This window comes from Sceloporus undulatus, chromosome 10, assembly GCF_019175285.1.
Source record: "Sceloporus undulatus isolate JIND9_A2432 ecotype Alabama chromosome 10, SceUnd_v1.1, whole genome shotgun sequence".
NCBI lineage: Eukaryota > Metazoa > Chordata > Lepidosauria > Squamata > Phrynosomatidae > Sceloporus > Sceloporus undulatus.
In genome coordinates this window covers 6,163,256-6,178,098 of record NC_056531.1, presented here as the reverse complement: position 1 = coordinate 6,178,098, position 14,843 = coordinate 6,163,256, and the positions used below count along the sequence as shown (strand labels likewise).

The following is a 14,843-nucleotide window of genomic DNA, read 5'->3' as shown; positions in this document are numbered from 1 at the left end:
CACCCACTCTTGTCAGTTTCCACCCAGTGGGCGTGTACAACCATTCTCATTGGTTCTCTTGTTTCATCCCACAATTAATGATTTCATCATCTTAACCTTGTCCACTTAACAATTCTCAGGTGTGTTCAACCATCCACCTTGCATCCCTGTCCTTGGCATCCAGGACCTGCCAATTACATTACCTTCTACACCCGTGTGGCCTCCAACCGCTTCCGCTGAGTCATCCTGACTCTCACATACATGTTTTATTTCAGTCACTGTATATCCCATGTTGCTTTTTCCCTAACATTAAAAACAGTGGAAAATTTGCATTTCTTTTATTTCAATAAGAACTAACAGTTCAACTCTATAAATTTCCACTTTGCAGAACTGAGTTAAGTCACATTCAAGGCAAGTGGATACAAGTAACTTATTCTTGATCCAAACTCTACATCCATAGTAAGTTAAACACAAATAATTTATTCTATATCTGAACCATCATTGCCATCATTATTGTTATCACCATCACCTATATTCTACTTTTTCCATAAATGAAGAAACAAGATTTAGGTGGGATACAGACCGCTGCTTTGCGGCGGTCTCCCGCCTGCGCCATTTGCTCCGTGCGGGAGCCGCAGCAGCCAAACCGCGCGGCTCCCGCACGGAGCAAAAAAGAAGCTCCATTTCGGAGCTTCTTTTTGCGGCACGTTTATGACGTTGCGAGGCGCCGCTGGCGCATTCGCGACGTCATAGGCGCCGTGACACGTCTGGACGCTATTCGTCCAGTACGTAAACATGGCGGCCCCCATGTGGAAGGGGCGCCGCCATGTTGTACGTATTCTATACGTACGTATATTCTATATGTACTAGGGTTAGGGGTGTGTGGAAGCACCGCCCCTTCCTAATCCTAGTACGTATAGAAGACGTACTATATGGCAGTTTGTATCTCACCATTGTACAGAAATTGAGCCATTACATGGCTTTGCAAGCTCTTATTTACTACATTTCTTCCACAATTTTCATGTGTCATATAAAAATACTATAATAATTTTGTAACCTCTGATGTCGCAATTAAAGTGATATGGATCAAATTCTGTAAAACTGAACCTGCAATATAAGATTTACATTGCCACATGCAAATAAGACTTTTCTTCCAGCATTTGGCCAATATGTGTCTGGAGGAAGAACATTTTCAACCGAGAAATGAGTGTATGCCCTCTATGTTAGGGATGAATGGCAATTTAATACATAAGCCTATTGCACAATGAAAAAACAACTTTTATTTGTAATATTGGGGGGAGGGGAAACTTGTTGCTCAAATGTACTATATACAAGAAGGGTTTTTTTTTTAATGAAGAGAAAACATGTATTAAGATCCCTGAGGATGTAATGGCAGAATAAACTATAACAGTCTTGGATAGAAAAGCCTATTAGGCAGATGGTATCATGCATGGGGAAAAAAAGATCAAGCTGAGAGAAAGAAGACCAAATCTGCTTATTGTGATAATTAGAAAAGAAAGAGCCCCAAAGGATTAGGAAGACAGTGAAATGCAACATCACAGCTAGTGTGCATGATAATATGAATCTGAGAGAAGGTCAGATTACCATAGCATGGATGGAGGCATATGAAAATGAATTATCAGAACTTAGAATGAGCGTGGTGTCACACTGCAGGACTTCGACTTCCTCAATTTGCTCTCTGTATATCTGATCAATAGGATTCATGATTGGTGGTTTTTCTATTTCCAGTGATAGACTGGTATGCATGTACAATAAACATAGTGAAATAACACATCAAGATAGTATATCCAAGAACAAATAAATATGCAGATATTTCTTCTGAAAATATATCATTATTGCAGGATATAGAGAAGTAATAGTGCCATTGTATTCTGCTCTGGTCAGGCCCCACCTGGAATATTGTGTCCAGTTCTGGGCACCACAATTCAAAAAGGACATTGAGAAACTGGAGCGTGTCCAAAGGAGGGCGACTAAAATGGTGAAAGGTCTGGAAACCTTGCCCTATGAGGAATGACTCAGGGAGCTGGGGATGTTTAGCCTGGAGAAGAGAAGGTTAAGAGGCGATATGATAGCCCTGTTTAAATATTTGAAAGGATGTCATGTTGAAGAGGGAGCAAGCTTGTTTTCTGCTGCTCCAGAAAACAGGACCCGGAACAATGGATGCAAGCTACAGGAAAAGAGATTCCACCTGAACATTAGGAGGAATTTCCTGACAGTAAGGGCTGTTCGACAGTGGAATGCACTCCCTCGGAGGGTGATAGAGTCTCCTTCCTTGGAGGTCTTTAAACAGAGGCTGGATGGCCATCTTTCAGGGATGCTGTGATTTGGATTTCCTGCATGGCAGGGGGTTGGACTGGATGGCCCTAGTGGTCTCTTCCAACTCTACGATTCTATGATTCTATGATTCTATGAAAACACGTACTTCTAGTGGTAGCAACGAAAATAATTTTATGGTTGGGGGTCACCACATCATGAGGGACTGCATTATAGGAAGGTTGAGAACCACCACGCTAATAGATGTGTGTGCTTGTTACCTAGTAGACCAACATGGCAAAGTACACATTTTGTATGCTTTGGGAAATCCAGAAAGTGGTTTCTTTAATGTGTGAAGCAGCACCAGTAATGAACAACGTTGCATTATTAGAAAATGAAAAGAACGAGGAAGCAAAGCGAGAATTATACTGCAAATATCTCCAAAAGTGTGGGAAATAGTGCTGGAAATCAGAAAAGAGATTATTACTGATAATTAAGTCACTTTCTTTCACATAATTAATATGCAGAACTCCCCTCTACCATCTTTCCTTAAAAGTATTTCATCACTCCGCCATCACCTTAATTCTCTTCTCATTGCAATCCACTGTAGGCTCATTAACCATTCCTTCTTGATTGATTGTTTTATGAAACCCAATAGCTTCCAAATTAAACTATGAGGCTTTTTAAAATTTAGGATGTCCTACCATATGAACACATTAGGGAAGATTCCCTGCTACTCCTTTGTTTAACTATTTTCGAAGAGCCCTTGTAGACTGTCTAATCCAGTGATGTCTACACTCTAGTCCTCCAGTTGTTTTGGACTTCAGCTCCCAGAAGCCTCAGCCACCTTGGCTAATGGTCTGGGATGCTGGGAGCTGAAGTCCAAAACACTTGGAAGGCCAGAGTTTGGACATCACTGGTCTAATCCAGCTGTTGCTTGATGCAAGGAACTGGATGGGATCCTGCCAATGGTAGCTGATGGCTTGCATGTCACTGGAGTAGCAAACCGATTTAGTCTGAGCTAAATGAACCTACTGATGTAATGTAACCTACTTTTTTTGGGGGGGGGGGAATAAGATTTAGCACCTTGGATAGCTTTTTTAAAGTTTGGGCAAAAACTTGTTGCTGATTCACTGTTCCATTGATATGGAAGCTGCCAGCTGCCACTAAATTGTGATGTTTTGAGCCGAAGGAGCTTTGTGTAAATCCTATGTTGACTTTAGCTATTTCTTTTTGGGCTCAGAAATGACCTCAGACATAAACTTTGTCTGGACATTCTTGAAATACACCAGAATCCCATCCCTGTGCAAACAGACAGGGCTGGAGAGCTTCTCTTTTTTATGGTTCTACATGCCTTGGGTGCTGGTTTGTGCCTGTGTGGTTTGCTACGATTTTTTAAGCAAGCTGATCATAACCACAGCCTTTCAGGGCTCTATTTATACAAGCCTTTAAAACACTAACATAAACAGAGTACAAAGGGATGTCATAAATTTTCACAAAATGTGAGGAGTTGACAGTAACTTTAAAAGTAACTTTAAAAGGCTGGTGTGTGACACTTTCTGTGCCTTCTTCCCCATTTCTGCAGATCAGCGTTTCGTAAACTTATGATCACAGAAGCTCATTTCTTTTCTAAATTGATACAAACTTGAATCATGCTTTATGCTTCCATGCCCACCATCCTCATCCTCATAATCTAATATAGTGCACCCGCGCCAACTGTGGGCTTGCCATACATGGATTTGAGCCACTGCGGATGGCAAGCCCCAGGTTTTTAAATGGATGCGCATGCATGCAGCCGTGCATGCATGCCTATTGAAAAGAAAGGGACTTGAGGTCCCACTTTTTTTGCTATCTGTAGGGAGGTGGGGGGGGGTCCACAATGGGTCCTCCATGGATAGCATGGGACTACTGTAGTAATAGCGGTGGGGATGATGTGAAGCAGTAAGAACTACTTCTCCCATGGAGGAGTTCCGCTTCCACCTACAGTACTAATGCGTGCTGCACTATAGGGGAATGACAGAATCATGCCTATCATATCTGATAGAAAGAAGACCTACAAACAATGGAGGATGGTTTCTCTTATAATAATAATAATAATAATAATAATAATAATAATAATAATAATAATAATAATAAATTATTTATATACTGCTTTTCCACATTGATCAAAGCGGTGCACAGAAATACAGAGAATACAATAGTACACGTTAAAAATACAATATGTACATACAATAAAATAGAACAATAAAACAAATTACCAATTACAATTTAAAAAGCTATATAACCAAATCAAAGCCAGCTGAGTTGATGTCAATGATGCAGATACACATCGGGGGGGGGGGGGAGGACCATATAATATCAGGGCACATGGGGGAAAGCTTGGTGGAAAAAGAAGGTCTTAAGTCTCTTTTTAAAGAGATCCAGGGAGGTGGTGGAGTGGAGATCATCGGGAAGGGTGTTCCAAATTTTGGGGGCCAAGATAGAGAAGGCCCTTTGTGAGGTTGACGCATATCTCGCAGTCGGAACCCTTAGCAGATTCTTCCTGGCTGATCTGACTGTGCGGGGCGGATTGTATGGGGAGAGGCGGTCCTCCAAGTAACCTGGGCCCAAGCCATTTAGGGCTATATAGGTAATTACCAACACCTTGTATTGCGCCCGGAAGCGAATAGTCCGCCAATGGAGATCTTGCAGGATGGGTGGGTCAGTAGGTGAGCAGATCTGCTTTGGATTTCAGTTCCAATTTAAAGAAGCTATGCAGATAGCCCTTTGAGGTCTAGAGTAATAGCAACAGCAAATAGCAAGTACATTTCTACACCGCTGATCAGTGCGTTTAAGCACTCCCTAAGCCAGTGATGTCCAAACTCTGGCCCTCCAGGTTTTTGTACTTCAGCTCCCAGTATCCCAGACCATTGGCCAAGGTGGCTGAGGCTTCTGGGAGCTGAAGTCCAGAATACCTGGAGGGCCAGAGTTTGGACATCACTGCCCTAAGCAGTTTACAAAGTGTAAGCTAATAGCCCCCAACAAGCTGGGTACTCATTTTAGCGATCTACGGAAAGATGCCAGGCAGAGTCGACCCTGAGCCCCTGGCTGGAATTGAACTCACAACCTTGTGGTTTGTGAGTGAGTGGTTGCAGTACAGGCATTTAACCACTGCTCTTATAAAATTCAGAGCAGATGAATCACCCCATTGATGGGGAAGATTCAACACTCACTGGGTAGAATTAGCAATGTTGCTGAAGTTTATAGATCCAGGCTTCACAATTTGAATCTCAGTGGCTTGCAATACTTGCCTCCAGTGCAAGACAAGCATTATGATTCTGTGATTCTAAGTGTTGGAAGTCCCTTTGGCTTCAGACTTTACGTCCATCATGACAACCATGGGTATGTTTCAAGTAGTATCTGGCTCCACTCAATGCTGCTGGGCATGTTGTAGACCTTGTTTTCTATGCTGGACAGGATGATGGTGATCTGGGAGTAGAGGAACTTTCAGTAGTTCTTTTAAAATCTTTTAAAATCTGGGCCACAAGAGAACTGAGACAATCCATCAGCCTGCTATGAAGAATGTACTCACTTTGCAGATGAAATAGCTTGGATACAGGTGAGAGGCATCCCATGTGCTAGATCCCTGACCTTCCAGGCTCTTTAAATAGGCTAGAGGATGAGCAGAGCAGATAAAGTGATCAGTGACTCCTTATTGAAAGAAAAGGTCTGAACATGACTAAAGGAGACAGTTGTAAGGCTGATACTGAAAAAGCCTTCTCTATATCCCATCATATTGGATAACTATGAGCCAGTCTTCAGCATCCCAGGTGCTATAGTGTGTGGTGACCTCCTGGTTCCAGGTATTCCTGGATGAACTGGATTATCTAGATTCATTTCAATCTATTGGCCTGACAATGGGAAGAAGACAGTTTTGGTCAGTTTTGGTCACCTTGGTGGATTACCTGCTCCAGGAACTGGAAGGGGGGGAGTGTACCCCTATTGATTATGCTGGACCACTTGGACTACAGTGGGGCCTTGGTATCCACGGACTTGTCATACACAGATTTAAGCATCTGTGGATGGCAGATCTGTGGACAGTCACACTGTTATTGGGGACAATGGGACTTGAAGTCCCACAGTTTTTGGTATTTGTGTGAGGAGGTCTGGAACAGATCCCGTGAGGATACCAAGGTCCCATTGTACTATTATCCATATTATCCACCTTTTAGGGCATCTCTCCAGGATGAAGTTTGAGGGCACTGTAACCCTTTCTGGAGGAGGGACTTTAAAGGAACTATCTAAGGGCCCGTACAGACAGTCCAAAATAAAGCTGCTTTGGGTCACTTTGGAGGTATGCTGTTTAAATGATGCAAGCATCCTAAGATGCTTAATATTGTCCTTCAAATAGGTTCTGTAGGCATGTTGATTAGGGAGTTCCAGGAGTTGAAGTCCATAAAGTAATTTTTTCCTAGGTCTGGGTTGGAGGCTTGTTTTGTATGTGTGTAAAAGGGTTTTGACCTCAGCATTTCCCCAATGATCCAGGCCAACACTAAGCACAAATCAAGTGGTGGGCGAGCCATAGTATTTTTCAGGGTGTAAGCAAAGCTTAGCTGCTTCCAGTTTGCCTTCCAGTTAGCTAACTTTCAGTACTGGAGGCTGGTGGAGAAGAAAAAGAATGGCCTCTATATGGATGGTAGCTGTGAATGAAAACAAGGTTATGTGCTCTCTCCCATCTTCACTGCTGTTTTAATTGCAAAATAAAGGGGGACTTCATGTGTGTTTAGGAAAGGCTCCTTATGCTGGATGTGTGCTGTAATAAATTTGATTTGATTTGATAAGACTCTATCAGTGGTAAATCACAGCTGCATCTGCACTACAGAAATAATCCAGTCTGATACCACTTTAACTGCCATGGCTCAATGCTATAGAATTCTGTGAATTGTCATTTGTTGTGGCATCAGAGCTCAGACAGAGAAGGCTAAATGTGTTACAAAACGGCCATTCTCAGAATTCTATAACACTGAGACGTGGCAGTTAAAGTTGGGTTAAACTGGATTATTTATGCAGTGCAGATGCAGCCTTGAAGGCCTGTCCCCATCATATGAAATTCGGCTATGGATTTCACTGGGTAGTTTTTGGATCTCTTCTACTGTTTGCTAACCCTGGTTGGAGGATGGCAATTAGATTGCATCACATACATTTCAACCCCCCTCTTCTCCTCTCATGACCCATGGAAAGTTCTTAAGACTGAACAACAGGAATAGAAATGTAACATACAGTACTTTTCTAAAAGGAAAGGAATAGTTGGGCCCAACCTTAAGGAATTCTCTCTGTGGTTGAAACTGTTGTCTGGCTAGTGATAAAAGGCTCAGTTTGGAGTTTGCATGGGGTACTGGCCTCACTCATTAACTCACTTGATTAATGTGCCATCAAAAATTGTGCATGACCTTGTCCTTGTTGCGCCTCTTGTGTTATGTATGTGTCCGTTTATGCATGGATACTAAGAGAGAGAAGCAGCAGGTTATTGTAAGGAGCATTTGAAACAGTTGTGGCTTTAGTTCCATCTACTCATTAATTGATCATATTTCTAGTCCATCATACCATTCACACAAAGGAACAGGACATTCCAAAAGGGATATAGCAAAGAAATAGATTACGGGGACCTTGGCTACAGAGAATGTTAGTAAAGACATAAGAAGAGCACTGTTCATGAGGTGAAAGACGCATAGCATTAATGCACCACTTTTGGTATGTGATACGGATTGGCACCTGTAGGAAATAGGATCCTACACTAGAAACACTTTTGGCCTAATCCAAGGCAGATCTTATGTTGTTCCCTGCTGTGTAGATAGATGGCTGAATACATATATAAAGATCTTAAAATATATAAATCCTTGCCTATCTTGCTTATCATACCCCCCTCCCCTGGCTGAAATGGTGAGAATTTTTGTACATAATTTCAAACAGATTTTTTTAAAAATTTGCACAGGTAGTGCAAATGATGAAAACAAATGTTAATAATAAATAAAATAAAACTTTTATTTGTATCCCGCTTTTTGTAAAAACAATCAAACCATGTTGTGGTTGCTTTGTTGCATAAAAACATTGGATGAGTTGATCAAGAACCCTGTCCTTTGGCACTTGCTACATGCATGTGTACAGTTTGCTTAATGGGAAAAATAGATGGGTTTTGTGTAAGTCTTCTTGCAGAGACTTACACAAAACCTGTCCATTTTTCCCATTAAGCAAACTGTACACATGCATGTAGCAAATGCCAAAGGACAGGGTGCTTGATCAACTCATCCAACACTTTTATGGAAGACTCATCTATTTGCTTTTGCACAGTGGGTGAAAGATCTCATGTCAGTTGCCAATTTGACAGTATATCTTGTTGTCTCGACACACTTTCTCATCAAGGACGAGAAAAATGGCAAATAATCTTTATATCCCTAATAGATGTAGATGTAGAGATACAGTTATTTACTTTTAAAGACTTCTAAACTCTCTTTTCCTTTTCCCAGTTACAGAGAGCCGGGGGATCCTGGAAAGTATCCAGAAGTTCTCCTTGCTGCCAACATACTTGCCTGTGAGTTATCACATCCATAATGCAGATGTCTCCTTCTTTCTTAAAGAAGCCAACCAGGATATCATGAGGAACTCTAGTCTTCAGTCCCGAGTGGAATCCTTCTTGGTTTATAAATCGAAGAGGCCGCCCATCGTGAATGCAACTTATGGACCCTTTTCCATCGAGCAAGTGGTTCCCCAGGATCTTTTGTCCCCTTCCAATCCATTTGGATCCACTGCTCCCAAGTTTTCTTTTAACTGGAAGCTGAAGGCGTACATCATGAACAACAAAATCTATCCAAGCCGGCCCAAAGTCCAAATTCTGTTCTATATTGTTGGAAGGGACTGGGATGATTACAGTGTCACTGAAAAGCTGCCATGCTTAAGGGTCTTTGCTTTTCGAGAGACGAGGGAAGTCCGAGGTAGCTGTAGACTGAAGGGGGACCTGGGACTATGTGTGGCTGAGTTGGGACTCCTTCCCAGCTGGTTTAATCCACCCACAGTGGTCACAGGCCGTAAGAAACTATTGAATCAGTCAGAAGGGAGTCCAGTAGAACTTTACTATGCTATCCAACAAGGAGATGAGAAAGGGGATTGTGCAAAGGAGGACCCAAAGAAAAACAATGGGATCAGACCTGGACGCAATGATATTGATGAATCAGGGCCACCGTTGCAGAGAATTGGAAGTGTTTTCCTGTATCAGACAAGAGGCAGCCCTTCCTTGAGTGAAATGCGGCTGGATAGTAACATTGCTATCCAGTATATACCAAAGACTGTCAAGCAGGGAGATGTCTTGACCTTTGTGGTATCTATTGCTCCGAATTCAACAGTGGACCAGTTCACATTAAGGTAAGGCAATTGGTTAAGACTCAGATGAGTTTGCTTAAGACTCAGGTCCCGTACAGATAGGCCAAAATAAAGCTGCTTCGGGTCACTTTGGAGGTATGCTGCTTAAATGACACACACATCTTAAGAGGCCAGAAGCTGCGCCCTGTCCTTAGGACTGGAGCGTGGCTTTGGCGCAGCTTCTGGCCTCTTAGGACACATGTGTCATTTAAACAGCATACCTCCAAAGTGACCCAAATCAGCTTTATTTTGGCCTGTCTGTATGGGCTCTCAGATTAATATGTTCTGTTGAATTCTCTTGTATAAATGTTAAAATCCCTTCTGAAATATTTCCATATAAATGCAGGGAGATGAGGTTTTAAAAACAGTGGTGCACTCATATCGCTGTTTCTAATTTGAAATCCGAGACAAAGTTGTTACATTAGAATTTACTATGCTCCATCATCCCCCAATAGGGCAAGCTCTGGTGGATGATGTATTATTTGCATGTATGTTATTTGTGATTTGATTTGTTCTCAAATGCTAAATGGGGCAATGCAGAAAAAGAATCCTTGCTATGAGACTTTAAGATTCTTTTGTTTGTTTCAAAGAGATTCTGTGCATTTTTGAGACTGGGTTTTGTGCATTTTTGTAATATGTGCAAAACTGAAAACTGTACCTTGTTGCGTGGAGTTGTCCAAGTAGTACCATTGTGGGTTGGGTCTTTGTGTTCAGTCAGCTTTTTGTGCTGGATACTGGTTTTGCAGAGGCATTTAAGCAAAACATGAACAGCCAACATTGCTTGGTGTCTTGGTCTCACGTAAAAGGTGAGATCACTTGCAAGGAATAGAGAGTCCCCAACAGGCTATTTCATCGTCCTGGGAGGGCTTGTCTTAACCAAAATCGTGGCAATATTCTTGTCACATCCCTGCATTTACTTGCAGTGTCACGACTTTGAAGACTGGATATTTCTTTAGTAGAGCTGAGTTAGGCAGGAACTTTCAGAAGTTACATCTTCATCGGTGGATGTTTGTGTGTTTTGCATGAATGAATGATGGCTTGATTTCTTGTGGCAAGTGTTAGAAACAGGTGACCAGGCATCCTCAAATTGCCTATTTGTAGGATACTTTACAGCAAAGTCCTATGCTTCAATTTGCAGTCTTGCACATACTGAGTCCCAGTTAATTCAGTGAGAGTGATCTCTGATAGCACTGCACTGATGAGACTAAATCAGGACTGGGAATCATGTTCCATCCCACGGATGGTTTGGGATTGCAACTCCCATCAGCCCTTTCTAGCATGACCAATGGTGGGAAATGCTGGTAATTACAGTCCAATGACATCTGGAAGGCTTCATAATTCCTGCCCTTGGGTTAAACATATTTTTAAACACAAGAGGAGATCCATTAGACTAGAGCAGATCCATTAGAATGAGCAGGACATATGTAAGTCATTACTAATAAGTCCCTGTCATTCAGACGTACTCTTGTTGATATTAAAGCTAGATATAGCCCGTAGTAAAAAAAAAGAAAGAAAGGTAAAAGTAAAGGAATTCCCCATTGACAAGGTTGTTAAGTTGTGTCAGACCATAGGGGACGGTGCTCATCTCCGTTACTAAGCCAGAGAGCCAACATTGTCAGAGATTACTCTGTGATCATGTGGCCAGCATGATTGCACAGAATGCTGTTTACCTTCCCACTGAAGTGGTTCCTATTTATCTACAGTCCACCCTTCCCATACGCAGCGGATCCATCCCCCCCCCACATATGGGGAAAAGAGTGTATGCTCAAGCCCCATAGAAAATAATGGGGGATGTGCTTGCGGCGGCATGCGGGGCACATGGTGCGGGTACGCACCCCATTGCTTCTGCCGGGGCTTGCCTTCTGCATAAGTTCAAAGCCACAGAAGGCAAGCCTGCCTATGGGGATGGCTGACTGTACTTGCGTTTGAATGATTTCAAACTGCTAGGCTGGCAGAAGCTGGGACTAGTGAGGGGAGTTCACCCCATCATGCAGCACTCGGGCCTCGAACTGCCAACCTGCCCGTCTGGCAATCAACAGAGTCAGTGTCTTAACCACTAGAGCCACTGCATCCCAACTAGCCTGTAGTATCTGATATTAAAGTAATGAAATAATAATAATCATAGAATCATAGAGTTGGAAGAGACCACAAGGGCCATCCAGTCCAACCCCCTGCCATGCAGGAAAACCAAATCAAAGGATCCTCGACAGATGGCCATCCAGCCTCTGTTTAAAGACTTCCAAGGAAGGAGACTCCACTACACTCTGAGGGAGTTTGTTCCACTGTCAAACAGCCCTTACTGTCAGGAAGTTCCTCCTAATGTTGAGGTGGAATCTCTTTTCCTGTAGCTTGCATCCATTGCTTGCATCCATAACAACAACAACAACCAAAGCATCTGAGCAAAGGGTGGCAACCTCCTGAATCTCTGTGTGATTTACCACTATGACCTTGTCTCCTTCAGTGTCTGTGCATTAGGTGTGATTGGATCATTTGATCACTCCTAATGCAAACATATAGGCTTTTGTGGAGGTTTAATCTTGCAACTCTGTATGAGTCAGTGCTTTTAATTTTTTTTCCTAGTCAGGTAGAGCAATGTGGAGGTTTTGGTCCATGCTATAGCTTCTCAGCAAGAGCCCAGAGTTTGGCAAAGCAGTGTCCAATGATGTGAAACAGGGTACAATCCAAATATCAGCAACTGAGAGTGGGGTCAGACGAAGTAAAGCAAAATAAAGTTCCAGTTGTGGTAGAGCAAAACAAAGGAGGAGTTCAAGATGCTGGCGACACTCTCGATGCTCCGCAGGGAGCTACAGCTGGAGCCCTCTAAGAACAAAGCAGAACTGTTGCTTCACCAACAACCAGCCCCGGAAGGAGCTCCAAATAATGGTGCAGTGCCTTCCAGGGGTCTTTAGGTTTGCCTCTAGTCTGAGAAATTGCTCCAGTTAAAGGGTCCAATCTACTTCTACCACTGAATGCAGTCACGCTAGGGAGACTGTAGTTCCAAAGGAAATTCTGCCATAAAGTTCTTAGTGGAGGGCAATTCTGCCTCCTTGTTTATTTTAAAAGGATTTTAGGCGTGTAAAGAATATTTGCAAATGTTACCACCCTCAGCAAGAAAGGGCAAGATGTCTTAACACACTGAGATGTACTGTTCAAAAAATTATGAGCTGCTATGGAATTTTTCATCTCTATGTAAGAGTTGAAGATCAGTGCTTTTTGGTCCCCAGAAACAACAGGAATTATTATTATTATTATTACTACTACTACTACTACTACTATAGTGGACCTTGTTAAATGCTGGGGTTTGGTTCCAAGATCCCCCATGGATAACAAAATCCGTGGATGCTCAAGTCCTATTAAATATAATGACAAAGCAAAATGGTGTCCCTTATAAAAAAATGGAACATCAAGGTTTGATATTTGGAATTTATACTTTTTTTGAACACTTTCAAACCGTGGATGCTTGAATCCGTGTATAAAAAATCAGTGTATAAGAAGGGCCGACTGTATTATTGTTATTTATTTGTATCCCGCTTTTCCCTGCGGATCTTTGGTTGTAGCTCTAGATACCATATTTTTTACGTTTAATGTTACATTTTGCACCAAAAGCAAAGTTTTTTGCTCACCCCCATGCAATTTAAATGACAGAGTACTGAAATGTGAAGAATCACTGAAAAGTGCACCAAAATTTCACCCACTTGGGAGAAGAGAATGCTCTTTTTCCCATTCTAACATGCAAGAATGAAATCCATGATGGTTTATTGATATACCATAGTCAACTGATTTTAAATTATATAAGCCTCTTTGAACACCGTGTTTTACTATAGCAGAGGAGGAGGTACATTGTCTACAACAAATAAGCCCCCAAAAATGCAAAATTGAGCACTGAAATAATTTAACTCTTCAAAAAGCTATGGCAAAGAAAACATCCAGCATGATTTATTAACAATAAATAATGGAAAATGCAGTGGAGGAGACAAGAACACATCAATAAATGTCTTAAGGAAAACACACATTAATACTAAATACGAAAACCGATTCAAATGAAGTGGAATGCCAAAAATACAAAGAGGAAAAAAGAAACACAGAATTTCAAGCCATCTTCATTTTACAAAGAGCCTGACTTTAAAAACAGGCAGACAGAAGTGCCACCCGTGGCAAAATTAAGAGGTATGCCATACTCTTAAACCTGCCTAGAATACAGTACAAAGACTTTGCTGAGCATTTGAGAAGCTTATAATGTAACAGATCTCCACTGTCATGGGAGTGCCATCGTCTTGGAGTTATTTTAATTCATAAATAAAACCCCTTTTTTATCACTTCCCAAAGTTTCCAAAACGCTGTTTTAAGCAGCCCTCTTCAGGTATGCAAAAACCATATGTTTGAAATGCCTTTCTTCCGCCGCGCTGCCACAAAAAGAGCTATTTGAAAACCATCTTCATAAAACTTCATTCACTCCCAAGGCGTGGGCGAGGGTATGCTGTTTCTCCACATGCTTGCAAATGGTTCTTTGTGGGACTGAGAAGAGAGGCTTTGTCAAGCGTGATAAGTGTGCTGGCTCTTTGGTGTGCTAAAGCAGGGAACTAGTGAGACTTTTGTCATCGGAGATCTTGTAGCACCTTTGAGACTCACTGAAAGAAAGAAGTTGGCAGCATGAGCTTTTGTAGACTTCAGCCCACTTCCTCAGATGCACATAAGGACTGGAGCGTGACTTTGGCACAACTTCTGGCCTCTTAAGATGCATGTGTCATTTAAACAGCATACCTTCAAAGTGACCCGAAGCAGCTTTATTTTGGCCTGTCTGTTCGGGCCCTAACACGGCTATATCTTTGAATTTTGTATCAGAGTATCCCTTAGGGAAAATTCCCATTAGCCATCTTAAATTAAACCCTAGCATTAACTTAAAATTTCTGAACACCAACAATGCAAGCCATGGAGTGGAGCACTGCAGGAGTGTAACAATATTTGTTCCAAGGGGGAGTTTGTGTGTGTGTAGTCTTCTCCTGCCAGGTTTAACTTGTAGAGATATAGGAAAAGGACTGACCTCAATGAACACTAGTGTAGAGCTTGCAAAGGTTGTGAAGTCAAAGGCTTTCATGGCTGGCATCTATAGTTTTTTGTGGGTTTTTCAGGCTCTGTGGTCATGTTCTAGAGGAGTTTATTCCTGACATTTTGCCAGCATCTGTGACTGGCATCTTCAG

General features: G+C 42.0%; 1 protein-coding gene across 1 annotated transcript in view; it reads left to right on the top strand.

Moving 5' to 3' along the window:
- The window catches only part of TMEM132D (transmembrane protein 132D), a 481,452-nt gene that overhangs the window by 124,860 nt on the left and 341,749 nt on the right, over window positions 1-14,843 (top strand). The window contains exon 2 of the mRNA XM_042441697.1: window positions 8,757-9,648. Within this exon, the coding sequence (XP_042297631.1) occupies window positions 8,757-9,648 (892 nt within the window). The remainder of the gene's footprint in view (window positions 1-8,756; window positions 9,649-14,843) is intronic.